General features: G+C 34.0%; 1 protein-coding gene across 1 annotated transcript in view; it reads left to right on the top strand.

The window, feature by feature from the left end:
* The first annotated feature begins 487 nt into the window (after positions 1–487).
* Positions 488–23,938, top strand: part of TERF1 (telomeric repeat binding factor 1) — a 36,775-nt gene continuing 13,324 nt past the window's right edge. Inside the window, exons 1-6 of the mRNA XM_074204123.1 lie at positions 488–822; positions 7,297–7,392; positions 12,284–12,405; positions 13,827–13,913; positions 17,987–18,136; positions 22,136–22,221. Coding sequence (XP_074060224.1) covers positions 594–822; positions 7,297–7,392; positions 12,284–12,405; positions 13,827–13,913; positions 17,987–18,136; positions 22,136–22,221 — 770 coding nt within the window. The 5' untranslated portion in view covers positions 488–593. The remainder of the gene's footprint in view (positions 823–7,296; positions 7,393–12,283; positions 12,406–13,826; positions 13,914–17,986; positions 18,137–22,135; positions 22,222–23,938) is intronic.

The raw sequence follows: 23,938 nt of genomic DNA, 5'->3' as shown, positions 1-23,938 counted from the left end.
GTTTTATTTGTACACTTTAAAAACAAAATCCTCAAGTTAGAAAGAACAAAATGTCCCTGCACTCCCATCCCTCCAGCCATGACAGGTTGTCTCAACTGGTTCAAGATGTTACGATTAGCAAAATCATTAGTCTCCAGAGCAAAGTTTTTCTGAACCTTAGGCAAAGAAATAATAACAAAGCGCGGTAGGCGGCAAGTATTTGCGTTTCCAGCACATCCTCCTCGGGTTTTGTGGTTGTTCTGGTTGTAGTTGTTGTCACGGCATTACGTCATCTTTTCTAAATGGTCCCGCGGACCAGGGAAATGCCGAAAAGGAATCAATTTTTTGTTTGCTGCAGAGAAGGCGGGTCGAATACGCGTTAGAATGACTGGAACAATTGTCAGCCAATCAGAGATCGTCTCTGATTTGTTTTCCGGCGTTGATTGGTCAGGGAGATTGTTTCCCCCCCACCAGTGGAAGATGACCATAAAAGGAGATGGGCCGTCCCCGCTCCCGTCGGCCCCTTCGCTTCCCCTCAGCCCCTTCTCGAAGAGCGGCGGCCGCAGACGGGGACGGAAGCGAGCCTTGGCCGCGGGGACTCGGCCGCCGAAGCCATGGCCCCGAAGTCGCCGCGGGAGCGGGCCTACCTCCGGGCCCTGAAGCGGCAGCTCACCGCCTTCGAGGAGGAGGAGGAGGAGGACGAGCCGGTGCCCTACGTCGTGGACCCGGCGGCCGACTCCCTGGCCTGCGGCTGGATGTTGGACTTCTTCTGCCTTAACCTCTGCCAGGCCTTCTGCGAAGATGACGTCGAGGAATTCAAGCGCAACCGCAACATCGCGGAGGGTGAGGGGGCCCCGGGGCCCGGGGGTGCCGCCGCCGCCCGGGGCGCCGGGCCGGGGCTCTGCGGCAGCCGCTGCCGCAGTGCGGGTGGGGCCGGGGGCGGGGCCGGGGCGAGAGCCCGCTTCGGGCCTCCGGGACTCCCCTCCCCCTCCCCACCTGCTGGGGGCAGAGAGGGCCCCCCCCCCCGCCCCGAGGCGGCCACCGGGCCCGCTTCCCAGATCTCTTTAGGGCGTCTTTTGTCTTGACCTCGACCTTGGCCTTCATTGGCTGATGCACAAAGACTCTCCCTGTTTGAAATCAAATCTACTAGCATTTACTGAGGGCCTGCGGAAAGATGCCCCCTCCCCAAAACCCAAAGACATCCCTGCGGTCCGGTGGGGGTGGGGGAGAGAACGTGTAGACAGATATGTGGAAGATAAATATGTATGCATATAAGTAATCTAAGCGGGAGAGAGCTGAACAAGTGGAGGGCACTAGCATTAAGGGGTAGACTTGACCCCCCCCCAAAAAAAGGCAGTCGTACACAGCCCAATATGAATGTGGAACATAAGTTTGCCATAGTTTAACAAAGGGAAGGCACCAGCATTAAGCCGCTGTTGTTCATATTCTTACTGAAAATGGTGAAATGCTTATCTGAGAGGTAGGGAGGGGATGGAAAAAATTTCAGGCCTGGGTATAGCCGGTGAAATGTCCCATGAAAGGCAAAGGAGGATCTTTTTCAGGGAACTTAAGAATATGTAGAGGGCAATAACGTATTAAGAAAACTGGAAAGCACAAAAAGGGGAAAGCTCTTCTTACACTATTGCAGGTACTAGTTCACATTTTAATGTAGGAAAACGAGCACACCTTGGAAGTTTTAGCAGGAAGCCAAATGGAAAGATTGGATGTTCTTTAGGTTCAGTGGCAAAGCAGATGCTTATGCCATTTCTTTAATGTCATTTTCACCTATAAAATCATACCAGTTTTAGCTTTAAACACATTTTTTCAATTACATATAGTTTTCAGCATTCATTTTTTGTGACATTTTGAATTCCATTTTTCTGCCTCCCCCCTGTGACTGAGAAATCTAATATAGGTTACCCTTTTAGCTTTTAACTAAAGTGAGTGATTTGTATTTAGCCTCTATTTACAATCCTTGTCACTTAATCTTAAAGAGTTGCCTTGGAGGCACAGAAAGAATTGAGTGCTTCTTCCATCTTCACCTAGCAATTGTGAATCAGAGCTCCCCCTAAGCCTTTTCTCTGTCATTACCATTCCATATTTGGTTTTGTTTTGTTTTTTGCACCCAAGTGTAAGATTTTATATGTATCCCTGTTAGATTTCATTTTCATGGATTTCAACCAAGAACTCTAACCTAGGCTTTCTTAACTATGTCAGAGATTTTTTTTAATTTATTTTGATAATTTCATTTCCAATTTATGTTGTTTCCTTTGTAAACATAATGCATTTTAGTTTACATATTTAAAACAGTTTTGAGAAGGAATCTATAGTCTTTCTGAGATGGCCACAGGGGGCCGTCCATAACCCAAATAAAATTAAGAACCTCTGACTCTAGCTTTTCAAAATCTTTTTACATCTTTTCATCTGTCTTGCAGTGACAAAGTCTCTCAACCTTTTCATCTGCAAATATGATTATTGTGTTTTCTTTATTCTTTTATCCAAATAATTGCTAAAAACGTTCCATCTTTGGGGGACCTCTTACCAAATTTACATTGATGTTTATTAAGATTGTTGATTTAAAGCTAAGGAGGATCTGAGAGACCATCTAGAGCAACACTCTCATCTTATAGATTGAGGATATTAATGACCAAAGAAACCAATCCTAGGGGAAGTGGTAGGATTTGAACTGGATTCCTCTAAGTATAAATCCTTTACTCTTTTCACTGAACCATTGCTGCTTCTTCATTAATGACTAGTCTTTGCCATTGTTTCAAATCCATTTAACTCTGTTACCACATATCTCCAACAAGAAAATCTGGGTAAACTGTAGTACATTTCTCTAATCTGCCTGTTTAGTAGTATACTGTCAAAAAAGGAACTTATGGTAAGATTGAGGGAAAATTATAAAACTCAAAATAAATAAAATCTCTTTTTAAAAAAACTTACATTGATCTGGCATTTAATCTTTCCTTTATGAAATCATTTTGGTAATCATTGCTACCTTTTCAAGATTATCATTAATGATCACCTTAATGATTCATTATAGAATTTTCCAGTAATTGAAATCAAACTAACTGGCATATATCTGCCCTATTTCTACTTAATACATTAAACAAACATTAGTTATGCTTTTATATTGTACTAGTCACTCTGCTGATCACTAATCATGGTAAGCAATGTCTACCTGTTCTTTTCATTCCTCAAAATGTGGTTTAATCTGAGCTAGTTTATTTAAATTCAACAAGGACAACTAGATACTCATTCATTATATCTTTACTCATCTTCTTAACTATTTTTCTTCAATTCCAGTGCAAAAATCATTTCTATTTGACAGAGAAAATATACTAAAAAAAAAATTGAAAAACTGCAATCTCTTTGAAATCATTCTACTGTCCTACTCAAGGTCTCCATATAGTTTTGTTGTTGTTGTTGTTGGGTTTTTTTTAGGTTTTTGCAAGGCAGATGGGATTAAGTGGCTTGCCCAAAGGTCACACAGCTAGGTAATTATTAAGTGTCTGAGACCAGATTTGAACCCAGGTACTCCTGACTCCAGGGCTGGTGCTTTATCCACTGCACCACCTAGCTGCCCCCCATATAGTTTTAAAAACCCTTTTTATTGTCCTTAGCTTTTTGAAACTCTCAGCTAATTCGGAACTTTTTATGAAATTCTGTCATGTTCTTAAATTATCCTCTATTATCTGTTCTTGCTTTTGTATTAATCTCATTCCAAGGAAAGTAAATATCTATCTTTTTGGTTTTTCTTCAGCTGTAGTGTCCTTTTCTCTATTCTTTAATATATTCTTTTGTTCTAGTGAAAATCTTTGGCACTTTATTTTTTTCCTAACAACCTAATGGTTATTATTTTTCACTTACATCATAAACATTTAGTTTCAATAGTTAATACTTAGAACAGATGACTTCAGATAGACATAAATATAATTAGGTTTTAATTTGTTTTTGTAATTATTTGTTTTTTAAGCAAAATAAGCCTTTTCATTTCTATTCCATTAAATTTTATTTTATTCAACTAATTACTTTTTAAAGTGATAGGTGGCAACATGGAATAGAGGACTAGTTTAGAAGACCTACCTTCTAGTTTCTAGCTCTGATACATAATGGCATTGATATTGTGGATAAGTCACTTAAACTTTGTGTTTTCCAGGTAACTGTTTTAAGATTGTAATTTGTAAAATAATCATCTTTATTGATAGATGACTTTCTTCACAAGGAATTCCATATACCAATAAAATCAATGGTCCTAGACCAAAAAATAGGAATTAAGTTATGACCTTCACATCTTTTTTTCCTTTTCTTTTACTAATCCACATACTTTGCAATTCCACAACTAAATTATTAACAGTTATCTGTGAAGATTCATACCCCCTCTTTTTCATTTAGCCTCCTGCTGACAAATTACTCTTTCTTGCTATCAATTTAGTTCAAACATTTATTAGATAGGTTCTTATATGCAAGTCAAGAGAATCAACATGGTGTGATGACTAGAAGCCTCATCTGGGAGTTGAAACATAGGTTAAAATAGTGGCACTAGCCACCCTGGTTGTGACCCTGAGCAAGCCCAGACAGGTCACCAAAGTGCATTCATAGGGAGCCAAGGATTTTGGAATTTGGATGGAATCACAAATAAAGACCCTCAGAGATTGCAAGGCCAAACAACATAAGAGTCCCTGCCCTTGGGAAGGTTGTTTTACTGGGGTGGGGGTGGGGGGTTATTTTTTTTTAACTTTTCAGAGGATGTAATGGTTTTCTTTTCCCATCCTGCCTCTCATGCCTTTAATAATAATAATAACAACAACAACAACTAACATTATAGAGCTTCCTGTCTGCCAGATATTGTATTGTGCTTCATGATTATCTCATTGGAGGGCAGTGAGCCAACACGGTGCATAGAGCTCTAGGCCAGGAATCGAGAAAACCTCAGTTTAAATCTAGCCTTAAGACACTTCTTAGCTGTGTGTCCTTGGGTGGGTCACTTACCCTCAATCTGCCTGAGTTTCCTTGTGTAAAACAAGGATAATAAGAGGATCACATGAGATGCTGATTGTAAAGCTGATACTTACCCAGTATCAGACACAGAGCAAACAATATCTGTACTTTTCCCTTCTGTATCTCATTGAAGTTTTGATCTATCACAAATCAACTTAAGGAATTAAATGGGAATTTGGGAGGAGTTTTGTGGAAGTCATAGATGACACACAAAGGCTAATAGATGACACAGGAAAAGTTTAGAAATTCAAAAATGCATAGAATACATGCATTATAGTGTATAATTTCAACACATTTTATCTTTTAATACCATAATAATTGAAACAACTTCTCTTGTATGAAAGGAGGGCCAAAAAAATTTTACATAGATTTTTCCAGATTGCAGAGATTCTTGATGTGGAAAGGATAATTGTATGTAAATATTAGCTAATATTATAATAATCCTCATAGAAACTCTAAAGGGTAGGTGCTATTCTTATTTCCATTTTTTACAGTGGAAGAAACAAGAGGCTAAGTGACTTGCCAGGTTTTATACTTAGTCTATGAGGCTGGATTTGAACTCAAATCTTCCTGACTCTAACCCTGGTGCTTTATATACTACTCAATATCATATTAACCTTTTATAAAGGGGTCCTGTTTGTCGATCTGATTGATAAAAGAACAAATGATAATACCAGAAAGATCCTAGAAAATATTCCTAAGGTTTGATGTGTCATAAACAGGGAAACCAAGGAACTTAGACACACAAAAGGTTTTCATCACTGTTGCTGATTCAAAGTCAAAGTGTTAGAAAGAAAAGCTGGTTTAGACAAGATTTGGATCTTGTTGAATGAAGAAGCTATGATCATCCAAAATTAGGACAGGCTAATAAGGCCTAGTTAAAAAAAACTCTCCTTGGAATCTTAAAAATATGGTCAAGAGGGCTTTTAACTGAAAAGAGATGAAGGAGAAAACTGTCTTATATACCTCTATCAAAGCAGATACCATGAAAAATATCTAGTACATTTAATGCAGGAGGAAAAATAATTGTGGATAATGTAATTAACAGGAGACAAAATCTAAGAAAGGAGTCAGCAGTAAAACCTGTAGCTGCAGTTTATATGCAGGTGTGGCAAAGCTTAGATAATAAACAATGAAATAATACAAGAAAGTGCATATAATTTCATTAAGAAAAATACCTAAGATTTGGAGAGATGGGATCCATGACTGGAATATGCTCTGAAAGTTTCAAATTATACAATTGTCTCTTAAGAACCTCCTTGTGAGAGAATCCAGAACTAGAGAATTGTAGGACAGTTGTGGGGAAACATGAACACTTGAGGTTAGGGGAGATCATGTGAAGGGAGAAGAGAAGTTTTATCCAAGATATATGAGGACTAATGTTGCTTTTGAGTATTGAGAATGGGATAAATGCAAAATTAGTATTGGAAGTAAAAACTGATTAGATTCATGGATGGTGAAGGATTATACCTGGGTTGTGATCCTGTATGACTAGAAGATGGCTTTTTAGGAAAAGGATTGAATTCTGTTTGGGTGACATGTCCAAGATAAGTAAGTGATGAAGGATTGTCTGTACAATTAGAAATCATAGCATAGAAATGACAGTTAAACCAGAGGGAACTGCTGAGGCCACCAGATGAGAATACAGGGAGAAGAGGAGGGCCAGCACAGTTTTATGATATACTGAAAATTAGTGGTTGAGCCCTCACATTGGAAAATGGAGATTCAAGAGAACAGTGATATAAAAACCTAGAAAGATTGTCAGAAGCTTATTAAGTACTTATCATGTGCCAGGAACATGGGTACAAAGAAAGACCAAAAATCAAAACAAACCAGACCCTCCTCTCAAAGAACTCAAAGTTGAATAGGGAAGATGATGTACAAAATAACTACTTGTAAACAATATTGTCTGTGTATGTGTGATAAATAGGGATGGTCTAACAGGAAAGACACTTAAGATAAAGGAGGTTTGGTAAATGCTTCTTACAAAAGGTGGAATGAACTGAGATTTAAAGGAAGCCCAAGGGTAAGCTAGAAGTTGAATATAAGGTGAGAGAGGATTCTCTGGGCACTTGACAGCTTTGAATTGGAAGGGGTTATTGTTTTCCAAGAATAATAAGAGATCATTAATGATGAGGATTGAAGGAAAAGTCATTGAATTAGGCAGTTAAATTCCTTGTTAAGATTTGAGGGCAGTTTTTGTTTAATATATCAGAATTACAAAGGGTCGAGAATTAAGAGGAGAGGCAATGGGTATAGACAAATTTTTCTAGGAGTCTTTTTGTTTTAATCTAATGCACTTTTAAATTTCAGCCATTATTCATGGATTATCCAGACTAACAGCACATCATCTGAGAACTATATATGTGTGTCAATTTTTAACAAGAATCATGGAAGGCAAAACACTGGGTAATTATTTTTTCAGTCCTTTACTTTAAAATACTTATGACATATCTCTTGAAAGTTATATCAGTTATATCTTATTGTCTGATCTTGCTATCTGTTATACTTTATGTTTCTTCCTTAAGGATATGATTTCTCTCTCATCACACTCAATTTGGATCAATGTATACCATGGAAACAATGTAAAGACTGACAAATTGCCTTCTGTGGGGGGGTGGGGGAAGGGAAGTAAGACTAGGGGGAAAATTGTAGAACTCAAAATAAATAAAATCTTTTAAAAAAAAGAAAAAAGTTATATCAGTTAGAATAACAACCACACAGAAGTTTTTGAAAAAGGATTTTGCTGATTTATATTAGATATCATACTAGTCTTTTCACAAATAACTTTTCTCAGAATTTATGGGACATATCAAATAATCCAAGATCTTAAATTTTGTGGTGTTTTTTCCTGATTCAAGTCTTGTGACTTCCCTCTTCATAGACTGGTATGAAACATTTATCACTTTAAACTTAATATCTATTCAGTTGAAGAAATTGATATTTTCCTAATATATAGTCTTAATATTTCTATACTGTAGTATAATTCTTCATTTTATACTTTCTGATAATTTACTATAAAAGTAGAGATTTTTTTAAAAAGGGCATTTGATTCCTTTTCATTGTATAGTTGAAAATTTTCACATGTACTACTATAATTTACAGAAAGGCAACAGCCAGATTTATTAAAAACATTGAAGAGTAGGAAGACATTCAGTGAAGATCTTGACAAGAACTTTCAAACTGAGTACTCTAGGGTGTGCCATATATACATGCACATGTGCACACACCCCTCCTTGATATATGATGACTTTAATGACAAAAGGGGCATAGGAGAAAAGTTTTAAAATTATGTTGGTAACTATAGTTTAGAATAAAAAATATGACCCATCAAGCCCTTTGAGTTTCTTAAGATACCTGACATCAATATGTACTGAAAATTTTTCTCATGAGGATAATTGGAAGGTGTTGGATTAAAAACACTGAAAATCACTAAAAAATGAAATTGCCTACTAAAACTCATTGTTTACTTGATGTCATTTTTAATTGGTTGTCTATGGAATCAAATAATAACTAGTTAGAGTCATTCTCAAACTTTACTCACTCAGAATACAGTCCTCTTTGACTTGAGGAATCCTGTGATGATGAATATTTAATTTGTCAACAAAGTATTTTTTTATTGCAGTTTCTGTTGTTTTTCCCAAGTAATCTAGAAATCTTGGCATCAAATTTCATTTCTCTCTAATAAAACTGTCTAGAATTTTGCCAAGAATTAAAGTATAGCTCGTCACTCTAAATTTGTAGTGTGTTTTGTGCATTTCTGAAAATGAAACCTTTTCTCTTCCATTTTTATTGCCTCTTCTAGATCTCCAATTCCCAAACTATTCAGCTAGGTTCTTTTCCCCTGAATTATCGAGTCACTCACTCAACTTCCTGCTTGTTCTGTCCTTTCCAGTGCAAAGAGCATTCTCTTTAGCAGCTGAAACAGAAATAAAATACAAATTGAATAACTGTTCCTTCTGTATATTGATAGTTAATCTTACCCTTATGGCTTTTCTTCCTTCTTGAATTCACTTTCTCACAGTATGGTTACAAAACTTTTTTTCATCCTTAGCCTTATTAAGCTTTGTGAGCACATTCTGCACTTTAGCACTCCTACCTTTATTCTCTTACAAGAATTATCTCATGTTTACATGTCCTTTCAGAGTGTGTGTGTATGTCTCTTTTGAAATTTGAATTTATTAGTGATTTTTCTGTATATATCAATTTTTTAGTCAACCCAGATACTCAGATAGCATTGATAATGTTGATTTCAGTTTTCATATCAGATTCATGCAGAAATATTTGTTCCCGAAGATTAAAATTCTCCTAAAATTGACTTTACAATCTGAAAGATTTCCTTATTCCCCCCTAATATTTTGGGGATCATTCCAGGCAATATTTCTGTCATCCTTAACCTTCACCATGCATTTTCCTTAAAAACATTTCCTTCATACCTTTTACTCTTGTGCTTTTGAACTTCCTTTCATATTGAAGTCTCAACACTACCATGTATCTTTTCTTTGTCCTCTATGTGGTTGTCATTTACAATAATTCAAAGACTACTGTGCCCAGCAACAGCAATAGGATGTTAAGATTAAAGAAGTTAACCTTTTTTCTTGGAGAAACTTGAAGTCATTAAAGGAGTTTTAACAGTTTTCTGAAGACAATCTAGCCTTCTTCTATTTATTTCTGAAACCAGCATACTCATTTTTATTGTTTTCCTGAAAAACAAAACTTCGGTAGTAGAGGTTAACAAAATATAGCACCCTAGAAGGTTTGCAAAGCACTTTTTATGTTATCAAATGTTATCTCATTTGATTCTCACAACAAATCTGCGGTATGGGTGCTATTATTTATCCCCATTTTTGTAAATGAAGAAACTAAGCTTGAAAGGTCACACATGTAGTAAGTATTTGAGACAGGATTTGAACTCATTTTCTTGACTACAGGTAGCCACTCTTATCTACTACCCACCTAAATGTGTCCCAGGTATTCAGTTTTGATTGATTTGTTCCTTCTTGATTGTTGTAGTGAATGTTCTTATTGCTTTCTGAGGTATTGCTTACTTCACTTTGTATCCATTCAAAGAAGATTTATCTATATTCAGGTCTTCCTATACTTTTTTTATATTCATATAAATCTTATAGCACCATAATCTTCTACTTTGATATTTCAAAACTTATTTCAGTGTTACTCAGCTGATAAGCAAATACTTTGCAAGTTTTTTACTATTACCCCCCAAAAATGCTTCAGTGTATAGCTAGGTATATATAGAGGGCCTTTCTTTTTACCTCATTGGTGGGTAAACCTCCTACCAATGAAATCTCTAGGTTTGACCTAGAGATACCATTTGTGGATATGGATATTTATTTGCTTTCTTTGCACAATTCCATCATGCATTCCAGAATGGTTGTTCCAGTTCACAGCTCCATTATTATTATTAGTGTTAGTGTCCCTGCTCTTTTATAAACTCTCCAAACTTAATTTGATTGCCTTCTTTCATTATCCTTATATATTATATTTAGGATTTATTGAATCCTTCTGATTTCAGTTATTTCTGATTCTTCTGATTCTTATTTAATCTGTTCCACTGACTACCTGATTCTTGCTATTGTGGTATAATAGTTAGAAGTCTGGAAGTGCTATTCTCTCACTCCTACTCTTTTTTGTTTTGTTTGTGTTAGGTCTTTTGTTTCTTCAAATAAATTTTGTCATTTTATCCAGTTCTGTAAAGTTTCTACAATACTGTCCAGATCCTTTCTGGCATTGTTACTTATGCACAGACAGATTGCCAAAAATGGAAAGTTGTCATTCATTTTGATAGCTATTTAGAGGTTTCCCTGTTATATCATGAGTATGTGCTCTAGGGGAACAGCAAATTTATCTGTTTTGAGGTTGGCAAATAGTTGTTCTTCTCTTCTGGATAGGTTCTTATTCCTTAAAGAATAAGTTATCCTTCCCATCTTTGTGCGATAGTCTTCTGTTCTTGAATTTGACAAAGGATAATTTCCCCTCTTTAACTTAAGTTCTTTTTTTCTCCATATTTAATCTGAGAGCCATAGATCCCAAAAGGGTCTGTGGATAAACTTCAGGGGGTATGTGAACTTAACTGGGAAGGAAATTAATCTTTCTCTTTTTCTTTGGGGGGGGGGGAGAAGCAGTTGAGGTTAAGTGACTTGCTGAGGGTCATATAGCTGGTAAGTGTCTGGGGTTGAATTTTAATCAGAGCCAGTGCTCTATCCACTGTATCACCTAGCTGCCCCTCTTTATTTAATTCAAACATATAACAATGATATTTATTTATAACTCTTTAAGATTTGAAAAACATTTTGTGTTATCTCATTTGAGTCTCACATTGCTCCCCCACTTCCACTTTTTTTTTTCCTCCAAGGCACAGTTGTCTGTCCCTGGGGACCATGTGTGGTTCCCTAGAAGTATCTTCTACTTTTTCTTCTAGAAAGACAACAAGCCTACTCTTGAATGATATATAACAATGGCATGACTGTGGCAGAATTATAAACATCTCTTCCTCAAATGCAAGTCACTATTATTATTCTCCCTGTTCTCCAATGATTGTTATTGTTGGCCTTGTTTTTGAGTTCTATCTGTAGTTCTTTACACACCTCATAAGCCTCTTAAAACTTATCTTGTCTGCCACATTCATTAACTAAGTTCTTTTTTCTACCAATCTATTTTACTTACTAATTTAGTAATTTATTTTACTTAATTTTTCTGCATTTCTTTGTCATCTTAATTTTCCTTTTACTCTTCTTTATAGTTGTCTTTAGGTTCTCATTTAGTCTTTAATTCTTTTCTTCCTTTGGATTGAGCCCTTCTCCTTTAGATCAATCATATCATTCTCTCTCCTTCAAATTATCCTCAAGTACTTCCAATTCACATTTAGATTTTTCTCTATATTTGGCTCAGATTTTTCTCTCTTCTTCCTCTCCTCTCAGGGAAGCCAGAATTACACAGTATCAGAGGATATGTAACACTACAGTGTTTTTGTCAGTACAGCAAAAAAGATTTTTAAGATCATCCTTTGAGGTTTGTTGAAATCAGTTTTAACCTAATAAACTTAATTAACTTCTGGTATTGCATGAATTCATTACAACTTAACATAGTCTCTATTTCCAAAAAAAACCTTTCATTAAGTAAAACAGGTTTTTCCATTTAAAAATTTGATTTTAAAATGGAAATTGTCAAAACAAACAATTTTACCACATTGCTAAATTAAATAAGCTTGTGACAATAAAGTTTTGGTTGGTTTTTGTTCTAACTTCCAAAATTACCATGTTCTTTTGCTTTTTTTTTTAAGATGCCCAGTTTGAAAGTGATGCACGACTTACTCCATTGGAATCAGCCTTAATCATCTGGAATAAAATTAGAAAGGAAAAAGAAATACTTCATGACCAAATCCGTGATTTACTTGAAATTCAGGTCTTTGTATTTTACCTAATGCCCTGTTTTTTCACATAGATAATGAAAATAGATATGTTCTTGGAATCTTTTTTTGAAAATTGTTGGGGCAGTTAGATGGCACAGTAGATAGAGCACCTGGAGTCAGGAGGACCCAAGTTCAAATTTGACCTCAGACACATACTTCTTAGCTGTGTGACTTTGGGCAAGTCACTTAACCCCATTGCCCTGCATAAAATAAATAAACAAATAAATAAAATTTCATGAACATAATGGAAATAAGACAGTTACACTTTTAGGAATTTATTTAACTTTAGAGCTCTCTGCCAACGGTTAGACAATTTCCTTAAAATATATACAATTTATTATTGGGGTCATCAATCCTGCAAAAAAAAGAAAAACCTATTAGGTTTGTGATTGGGTATAATAAATACTGAAAACAGATTATGCTTCATTGTTTACACCAAACAAAAAAAAGTCATTATACAAAGTAACCATTTTAAATGCAGACTAGTAAAGGCTATAAGTTCAAGATAAATCATTGTAGGATACAAGTTTGAATTTTAGGACATATACAAATGTTTCACACTTCTAACAAATATAACTGAAAAGTTTTTTTTCACTGATTTCAAGAAGTAGTGGTAAGTGCCATTGTGAATGAGCAATAGTGAAGTAAGACACTGGAAAGAGGAAATAAAATTTCTTAAAAGCTCCCAGAGTGGCAAAAAAATTCCTGTTTCTTTTTTTAAAATGCTTTTTTGTTAATGGAAAGGTAAATCCTGTATAAACAGGATAGAGATGGTGAGGTAGTGATATTCCCAGTTACATTAGAATCAGCTTTGTCCATAAACAACAAAATTGTGTATAATTTACATAATATTCAGAAGTAGAATTGCTGTTAAAGATTCTAGTTTGCATAACAAGAATTTTCTTTCACATGCCACAGTTTTTTTCAAATGCTGGATAGGATACTAAATGTATAAAAGTAGTAGATTGACTTTAATATGGGGGAACTATCAGGGCTTTTTTTTTTTTACTGGTCCTGATAGGCAGAATAAGGGCTCCAGTGAGTTAAAGATATATGGAGGCACACTTAAGTTAAATTTAAGAGAAAATGAACTAAAAAATTTCTTGTTAATGAGTCTTCAAAGGGAAATGGAAAAACCATTTGTCTTGATTATTGTAAATTTCATAAGTTCTGATGTCCATTCCAACTGCAAAATTCATTGAGCACAAATTGAGCTTGATTTGACCATTCATTAAATAGAAATTTACTCAAAGTAAATTTTAGGCTTTTTCAAATCAATTTCTTCAAATTATTTCTTATCTAAATTTTTTATAAAGTTATATAAAATGTACAGTTTTTCAAATGTCAGGAAAGACTATTACTTTTAGAAAATTGAACATTTGCTACTATATTTAACTTTGTTATATTATTTTAGGCTGTAGCAGTTTGCATGGAGAAAGCAAGCTATAAAGAAGCAGAAGGAGTCTTTGAAAGAATATTTGGAGACACAGAGGATGATAAAGTAACTACTTCAGGTTTATTGTTATTTTACTATCTATCTGCAGTCAAATTTGAAGTATTAGAATTTTTGGTGATCATTAGATTTTTTTTTTTTGATGGTGCTCTGTTGGATCCTGAAGTTTGGGACTGCTTTGTGGTATTCAGTTCTTGTTAAGTCATTGTGTTCCTCTGGAACATCTTGAATTGTTAACTTAACTTTGCACATCTGAGTATCTTTATTTGGGTCAGATAGTTTAATCTAGTATAGAGTTAATATATTTTTTTTGAATGTTGCTGACTTTTTCTTCCTTCTTGTGTCATAATTTTCTCTTGTTGAATATTTGTGTTTTTCAAATCTTTTGTTCTTAAGAAATTGAGTTCTTCCAGTTTATCACGTTTTTATTTTTTAAGTTTTTATTTTCTTTACTCTTTTAAAACTCTGAAATTGAAAACTTTTGATTTCTTAATCTAAATTCACTCTTAACTTTTATGATTTTGATTTCTCTTTTGTTCAAAGTGCTTTGGTTCCTCCTGTCTTTTTCCATTTATCAGGCATTTCATTTCTCACCTCTACCAAAACTAAAAGTAAAACAAAAATGAAATAGCAAATGTGTATAGTCATGCAAAAGAAATTTTTACATCGACTTTGTTCAAAAATGTATGTTAAATAAATTCTGTAACTTAAGTTGATCATCTCTCTTTCAAAAGGCATTCCCATTCTCTGGAATCATTGTTGTTCAATACATTGACAGGATTTTTAAGTCTTTTACAGGTTTTTAATTCTTTTTATTTAAATTGTTCTCCTGATTTTTCTCACTTCATTTTGCAACAATTCATACAGATATTGCCAGTTTTCTCTAAGACCATTTTCATTCTTTTAGATCAATAATATGAATTGCATTTATGTACCATAATTTGTTCATCATTTGCCTTTTGATGGGCAGTCCCCAGGCTTCCAGTTGTTATCTACCACAGAAAAGAATCTTGTTGCTTGGAAGACCCTGAATGAGAGTTATTATTTACATACTCTTATGTTAATTCTTGTTGTTTTTATCTTGTATGAGAATATTTTCTTATGGATTCATTTTTAAATATTCTTCCTGGTAGATAATTGTTTTCTTGTGATCAGATAAAATATTTGCAAATAAGTCAGATGACCTTTTAAGACTTTATATGAGGTTGTATACACAGAATGAAGAAAATAAACTAGAAAATTGCTTAAAGATATATTTATCTTAGAGAGATATAGGAAATAACTTACTCAATATTAACATATCCAAAGTTTTATGAGAGCTATTTGGTTACTTGTATTAACAAATTAAGTCATTTTTATGAAAAGAAGCACTATGATAGAGTAGAGAAGGCACTACCTATAAGTCCTAAGACCTATGTCTAATTCCTAAGGCTACTACTTGTGAAGAAGGCTCATGAATAAATTCTTATTAAGTGCTTTGCAAAGAAAGGCAAAAATTATTCCCTGCTTTCCAGGCACTTTCCATTATATTAGAGAAACCTGTTTCTCTATACCCACAATAAGTGTAGCTACTGAACCTGAAGTCAGGAGGACTCATCTTCCTGAGTTTAAATATGACCTCAGATGCTTACTAGCATCTTTGTTACCCTAGGTATATCACTTAACCCTCTTTTCCTCAGTTTCCTCATCTATTAAATGATCTGGAAAAGGAAATAGCAATCCAATCCAGTGTGTTGGCCAAGAAAATTCCAGAGTTAGATTTGACTGGAAAAAGCAACAAGACAACAATTCTCAGAGTGTAAGAACAAAGGTTTAGAGCTGGAGGGATCTTGGGAAATTAGAAAACTTAAGTGATTGTTATAACTAATAAATATCCTTGGTGGGATTTGAACTCAAGATTTTGGCCCCCTCTCCTGAAGAGCTTCAGGGAGGTGAGATTTGAGCAGTTTTGAAAGAGGAACCTAGAAACAAAGATAAGTAGACAGAGCATTCCACTAGGCATGGGGGTCAAGATAGCTAGCCATTTTGTCTGGAGCATAGAGATCAAGTAGATCAGTAATGAAGGTTAACAGAACCAAATTGTAAAAAGCTTTGGAGGAAAGGATTAGTTAAATGCCTACTTTTTACTCACCCATGGTCACATTGACATAAATTATAAGTATGGATTTGAATTTGGGTTCTCCTGACTCTAGGTCCATGTTCCATCCATTGTTCTGCCTTGTTGCCTCTGTGCCAACAAAGGATTCTACTTTGAGTCTTTTAGGTAACAGGAAACCATTGAGTTGATAGACTTTGGGAGTGACATGTTCAGATCTATGCTTTAGGAAAATCACATTATACTTTCTGGTTACTTGTGAAGTAACCTCGTTAGCCAGTTAAGGTCATCAATCCTAGTAGGATAATCTAAAATACTACTTGCGAATAGCATTTGATAACATATATAATAGCCCAGGATTTAGAACTTCTAGTCTAGCCAACTCATTTTACAAATGAGAAAACTGAAACACAGAAAAACTGAATAATTTGCCTGAAGTCACACAGGTGATTGCATAGTTGAGCTTTGAATCTAGGTTTTTTCATTCCTTAATGACTGTTCTTTCAATTATACCAAACTCCCTCCTCTCCAGCAACTAGTTTTGGGTTTAGTTTCATGAGGTACTACATCAATAAAGACTTGTAACCACAGAAAACCCACATCTATGATACATAGTTTAATTTATAACTGTATAATCTAAATTTCTTGCAGTTAAAATACAAAAGAATGCTTTTAGTTTAAGTGGAAAACAAATCTGTTCATATAAAATCTAGAGTATTGTATTCAGTTTTGGTGTCATGTTTTTGGGTAAGGATGTTAACTGAATGACATTGAAGAAGGTAACATCTGCCACAACAAAAGTCTTAGATGTGAGGATCATTTGAAGGAACTGATAGTCCTTAGCAAGTGATAGAAAGGAGGTGTGGAATAACTAGGTTCAAGGGCTTTTATATGGAGATGGGTTAACCTTTGATCTGCTTGGTCTTAATTGTCAGAATTATTAAACAATGGGTAGAAATTGCAGAAAGTCAGATTTTAGCTCAATTAAAAAAATTTGCTGCCAGAACTTTTTTCAAAAATGGAAATGTGCTGCTTCAGAAGGAAGTCACTTCCCCTCACTTTATATATCCTCAAGAACTGGTTCAAGGGTTTGAATAGTATAATTTCAGAGGTTGGAGGGAAAGAAGCCCATTACTGTTAGTGATCTACATTTTAGCAGCATATGCTCTCTTAAGTAGTTGGTAATAGGGTAAGCAATGCTATTGCAGTCTTTAAAAACTAGAACAGAATCTGACTTAAAACACTGGCATCAAAGAGAGGTTTATTTAAGGTCATGGGTAAGATAACTGGCTGGTTCTTATTAAAATAATGGAGGAGGATCAACAATCTGCCTCTACCACATGATAATTTTATGATCACAGACAACTTAGCTTTTAGCATTATTGGTAGCCATTTCCTCTTGTGTAAAATGAAGAATTGGGCATAATGATTTTTTAAAAGATGACCCTTCAGTTGAAGAGATGAGACATGTGAAAATGTTAATAGTACAAGGTGATATATACTAAGGCTCAAACTTGCAGGCAAGAAGTATTGTGGTCCTTTAGAAGAAGAGATTACTGTGAGTATGGCAGGCAAAGAAGTGTGATTTAAGGTAGACCTTAAATGAGATTTCTTATATGGGGGGGTGGGAATGGAAGGGTATTCTAGACAGGAAATATAAAGTGTCAGGCCACATTTGGGGAATGCAATAACATGGTACAATATTGTATACTAATTTTGACTATATAGATATATATATATATATAGATATATAGATAGATATATAGATATATAGATATATAGATATATATATTAAGTGTTAAAAATTGCAAAGTAGTTTTAAATGCTTTTACTTGTGTAAATGTTTATTACAACACCTTTGAACCTGTTTTGACCTGGAAACTTAACAAAGCTGTACAATACTTTTCATATTAATGACCAATAAAATTTTTTTCATTAGAACTGCATCCATACATATAAGGCATTTTTATGAAAAAATTGCAAAATAGTATATTTTGTCAATTGGTACTCTTTATCTTTTCTTTAGCCTCTAAAAATGAAGTTGTTGATGTTAATCAGTAATAAAGATCCATACCATCCTTTTTTTCAACGCTTCACATATAAATGTATGATGGACAGAGTCAAGATTTATGCTAATCAGGTATTAACTGAAAAATCATCGAGCTTTCTAATGAAGGTGTGTATGAAGTTTTAATATTAGTCTTCAAAATGTGTTTTTGTGTGTGTTTTATCAATGTTAATGAGACTAGGAAGACAAACCCTGATTTTTTTAAATATTTGAAAACCCAACTTAAATTTTAATAAATAAAAATAGCAAAAACAAAAACAGATACACAAAAGAAAAATCTTACAAGTGTAACTGACTTACTTGTCTGATACTCTAGACAGAACGTTTCATTGTCATTTAATCTTTTTTTGCCTTTCAGCCATGTTTCACAATGTTTCACGTATAAGTGTCATGTTAGGACTGTTATGATTTTTCAACAATATTTATGACTCTTTAAAACCATGTATGAGGAAATATAAATATCCATTTCTACAAAGTTAGAATGCATGTATAGATTTATAATGTCATAACTAAAGTATTGTAGTTTATTTGATATAGATCAAATTATTGAGCAGTCACTAAGTTGCAAGTTGTCTAATACTTAACCACTGTAGCTATATCTGTTCTATATCATAATAAGGCTAGTTCCTTAAGTTAGGTTTTATATTTCTCTACTTAGCATCAATGTGTTTATTCCTTCCATCACTATAGATTGGGTCAACCAGCTGTCATGCCTCCAAAAATTTCGAGTAGTGGCTTTTTTTTTATTTATGAGATATAATAGAAAAACATGCGTTCTAGGTCCCTTCTTCAAAGGGCACAAATGAAGCCATCAACACAGACAAAGTCTTGGATAATTTTAAGGTTAGAGCAAAAATTGGGTGGCTTGGGAAAAAAAAGGACCAGTTCCCTCCCTGATGGGAGGAGAAAGGGACAAAAGTGGGAGGGGGAGAGTAAGAGGAAGCAGAAGGAGCATCAGCCCTTCACCTCTTCGTACTTGGAAAATACTGGACCTTGAAGATAGGATGTTCCCCTTATCTAAAAAGGTTCCAGCTGCACATTTTTATCAATCCGAGCTAGACTGACTGGAGCGAGTTTTATAACTGACTGACTTTAAAAATACACAGAGTTCTATTAGGAATGAGAGTTGCAAATTATGTCAGCTCAGAGGGCTTTCATCATTGACGTGTTCTGAGCTTCCCGATTTGTTCAGGAAAATGTTGGCAACTCAGAATAAAAGATTGTTTGCTTCAGGGCCACATTCACAATAGACATAACTTAACTATTCCGTATCATACTATGTGATTTTTGATCATGTTCTTCATAGATTTCTCCAGAGGATCTACCTAACTTTTTTGTCTTTTGGTTTCATCAAATGAATATCAATATAGCATGTATTTTCGTTTTAAAGACTATACCAGTGAGTTCCTAATTTTCTCCTTCCCTCATGATTGTCACCCTGAGACAGTAAGCAATTTAATATAGATTATTAAGTAATACAAAATATTGTCATATTAGCTATGTTGTGAAAGAAGACAGAGACTGGAGGGGGAGGGAGCCAGAACACTAAGAAATACACAGAAAGTGAAAAAATTCAGTATGCTTTGATTTGCATAGTCTGAATCTCCATCATTTCCTTTCTCTGGAGGTAGATAACATTTATTATCAGGAGTCCTTTGATATTGTTTTGGATCATTGTATTGCTAAGAATAACAGCTCTAATTTTTAAGATTTTCCTTACTTGAAGATTACATTTGGATCTTTATAATTCCTTACCTCATTCGGCCTTCTGGAGAGAAGTTGAAAATTTCTGGGCCAGAACTTATTACAATTCCTCAGATGAGGCATTTGGAAAACATTTTGCAAATCTTAAAATTCTGTATGAATACTAGCTATCATTATTATTGCTGTTGCTGTAGCTATTGTTATTGTTGTTATTATTATATGATTTAGTCTACCTCCCCCTACTCCTAAACTCTACCCCCCTCAAAAAAGAAAAACATGGTCCTTATAGCAAATAAGTAAACAAATCCATATTTAAAAATATATTTTGTTCATTATGCAACACAAATTTATTACCCATTTTACTTGTAAAGTTAATTTTCAACATTGTTTTTGTAAGTTTTCAAGTGTCACATTTTCCTGCCTCCTTCCCTTCTTCTCTGAAAAAAGTTTTATGTTTGCAATCATGTTTAATATTTCTATATTGGTCATGTTAGGAAAGAAGATGCATAACAAAAGAGGGAAGGAAACCATGAGAAGGAAAAAACAAAACCAATTTTCAAAAGTAAACACAGTGGATTTTTTAGTCTGCATTCAAACTCCATAATTTTTTCTCTGAATGTGGATGGCATTTTCTATCACAAGTCTTTTAAGAATTATCTTTAGCTCATTGAACTGCTAAGAGCTATGGCTATCATAATTAATCATCACAATGTTGTTGTTAATGTGTACAATGTTCTCCTGGTTTGCTTACTTTACTCAGCATTAATTCATGTAAGTCTTTGCAAATTTTTCTGAAATCTGCGTACATCACATTCATATACCACAATTTATTGAACCATTCTTCAGTTGATGGGCATCCCCTCAGTTTCCAGTTCTTTGCCACTACAAAAAGAGGTGCCGTAAATATTTTTGTACATGTGGCTCTTTTTCTCTTTTTTTATAAGATCTCTTTGATAAATAAGTGGTATTGTTGGATCAAAGAGTATGGACAGTTTTATAGTGTCCTTTGTAGTCCAATAATTTCAAATTGTTCTCCAGAATGGTTGGGTCAGTTCACAGCTCCAACAGTATATTAGTGTCCTGGTCCAAAGTTTTTTTCCATTATGAATTTACTACTGTAAACAACATTATCTGAGTTCTGTTCACTTTAATCAGCTTTAATCAAACAAATCTTCATTTCTTTGTCCCTTTTAAATTTCACATTATCATGTTAGACCCAATTTTCTGACATTCAGAATTAGGAGATGCTTCAGCGGCTATATTGTCAAATATATACTCTACCTTCAGAATCCATAGTGCAACATACTCATTTCTTGAAGATATCTTCTCCCTTGGAAGGAGAGAAATCCACTATCTCTTTTTAATTTCATTGAATATTTCACAATTGAATTTAAAATGTTTTAACATTCTTTTTTAAATAATTTATTTTCTTCAACTACTTGTAAAAACAATTTTTAACACTTTTCTTTTAAGTTTTGAGTTCTAAATCTATCTTGCCTTCTCTTCCCTCCCCGCTTCATGAGATATAAACAATCTGATATAATAGTTTATACTGTACAATTATGTTAAACATTTCCGTATTTTGTACAAGAAAATTTAAACAAAAAAGTGAAAAGCATTATATTTCCATTTGTATTCAGACAATATCAGTTCTTTCTCTGGAAGCAGATAACATTTTTCACCATGAGCTTTTTGAGATTGTCTTCCAATCCTACCTCTTGAGGCAGAACTATCTTTTGGATAATTCTAATTGTAAGAAAGTTTTTCCTCTTGCAGAAAACTTAAATTTAAATTACCCTTTTTGTAATGTACATCATTAGCTTCTAGATCTGTTTACTACGACTAGTTACAGGTTTCATGACTGCTTATTGATAGAGAATTCATTACCTGTTGGTCAGCCTGATAATGATAAACTTCTCTGTTTTTTTTCCAGAGATAGTAGATTAACTCTATTGCTGAAGCAGGATATGTAAATTAATCTAAAATGTTGCATCTATAAAATGATTGCTTTCATGATCCATTTCAATCAGAAGGTGGTACATGATACATATATACCAGCAAGTTGGTTCAAGATATACCTTTAACTTTTCCTAGAGTTTTCTGTCTCATTATTCTACAAAGAAATTATATGAACATTAAACATTAAAGTAGTAAAGGACCATGGCAGAACCTGAAATAGATAGGTGTCTGAATCTTCCACTCTAATTATCACATAACTTCTTTCCAATGTCTTTCATTTCTTTTGTTAAAAATTATTTTTATGTGTAATTTGGAAAAATTAAATATATATAAAAGAAATTTCATTTGTTAATACTTAATTAAGCATTGTGACTTAAATAAAAAAATTATCTGAGATTTTTTTAAATGTTCTTTGATTTTATTTAACATTTCTTTTTTTTGTAGGCAGCCTTAAAAGTAGTGGAAAGCAAAAAAGATGAAGAAATTTTTCATCCCTTTATTGAAAGCAGAAGCAGTGAAGGAGAGAATAGGTTTGTAAATCTATTATTTGATATACTTATAAAGAAATTAAAAATGTTGATAAATTTATTTCATCCTTCTATCCACTCACCTATATTTTCATTTTTATTGGCTATGTATTTACTGAATCCTATATTCATCAAACTTGAGACCAAAGTAATTCTTTCCGTAATTTTTGACTCATCTGAAACCTTTCTTTTTATACTCTAAGCAAATTTACCTATTGTCATATTAACAGCTTCTTTGCTCTTTCAGTCATCCTTATTTATTATATTCATCTTCATTCTCTTATAATTCCATTGAATCTTTTGCTTTTGCCTACATATAGCCTTATCCCCATAGAAACAAAAACAAAAAAAATTCCTTTTCTCTTATCGTGCTACAAGTTCTTATCCTCCCATTCCTTGCCATGATCTTAGAAAAAATAAACTATACTTGCTGCCTTTTATTCTTCAACACTTTATAGACCTTTCATTACCCTTAATATCTGACTTGCTTCACCACCTTCCTGCTGAAAGTTTCCCAAAGAAGGTAAAGTCTGTGTTATGGCGATTGTTATTGTTGTACCTTTTCCTTGACTTCTCTAGGTGTTTACATTGTAGACCTTTCCTCCCTTGGGGTTATAGGTGTCTCTTCATCATCTTCTGTGATTACTTTCCCTTGTTATTTTCTCTGCTTCTATTTTTCCTTCTGTCCCTTAAAAACACTTATGAAAAAACATCTCATCAGCACACTGTTCACTCTTCAGTCTTAAGATTCATTATAACTACATGGTCTTATAAAAAAGTTTTATTGACTATGACTTTAAACACATCATTTCCTGACATATATGTGCACAGGTATAACATCCCTTTCATTTAAAAAAATGCTGTTGAGCAAAATTGAAAAGAGTCTTTATTTGATAGAGTATAAAATGTTCCATGTCTTTCCTACTCCATCTCCACTAGAAAGAGCTGGGTATATTTTATCATATGTTCTCTTGGAACTTGTCTTGAGTTTCTCTAATAATTAAGAGAGCAAAACTGGTCATTTTATTTTCACAAGAAATCAGTAATTAGTTCTTTTCATTTCCATTATTGTACTCATTGTGTGTATTCTTGGATTTCACAATTCATACAAATCTTTTATCATTGTGTTTTCTCTGAATTTCTCTTCCATTATTTCTTAAAGCACTGTGTTATCCCATTAGGATTATGTGTTTTGATTTCTTCAACATATTTTGATTTCATAGATTCCTATTTGTCCTTTTTTTCCTACCAAAAACTTTCTGCTGTGAATGTTGATTTATACACACACACACACACACACACACACACACACACACACACACACACACACATATTCTTTTGGGCCTTGACTTACTTGTGGAGTCTTTTTTACATGAATTGGTTTTTTAACTATATCTATACTCAAAGTAACTTTTGATAGCTTTAACCTATCAACTTTGTGTTATTGAATATCAGTTCTATTGTGTATGTTGGATATTTCTTTCAGCTTTATTTTCCTCCTAGATTAATAATCAATCCTTCATTAAATTCAGTTCAATAACATTTAGTAAGTACCTGCTCTGAACCAAGTATTGGCCAGAGATTCTTTCTAGAAAGACTTCAAGAACAAAACATAGCCTTTACTCTTTGTCAGATAATCAAAGAAGAAATGAATTTTGGACTTTATATGAATGAACATAATTGCAAGGAGATAAAGAAAAGTCCTTCTATGTTAAAATTT

Source organism: Macrotis lagotis, chromosome X (assembly GCF_037893015.1).
Source record: "Macrotis lagotis isolate mMagLag1 chromosome X, bilby.v1.9.chrom.fasta, whole genome shotgun sequence".
Taxonomy (NCBI): Eukaryota; Metazoa; Chordata; class Mammalia; order Peramelemorphia; family Peramelidae; genus Macrotis; species Macrotis lagotis.
Note: the sequence above shows the minus strand (reverse complement) of the source record. Positions and strands in the feature narration are given on the sequence as shown.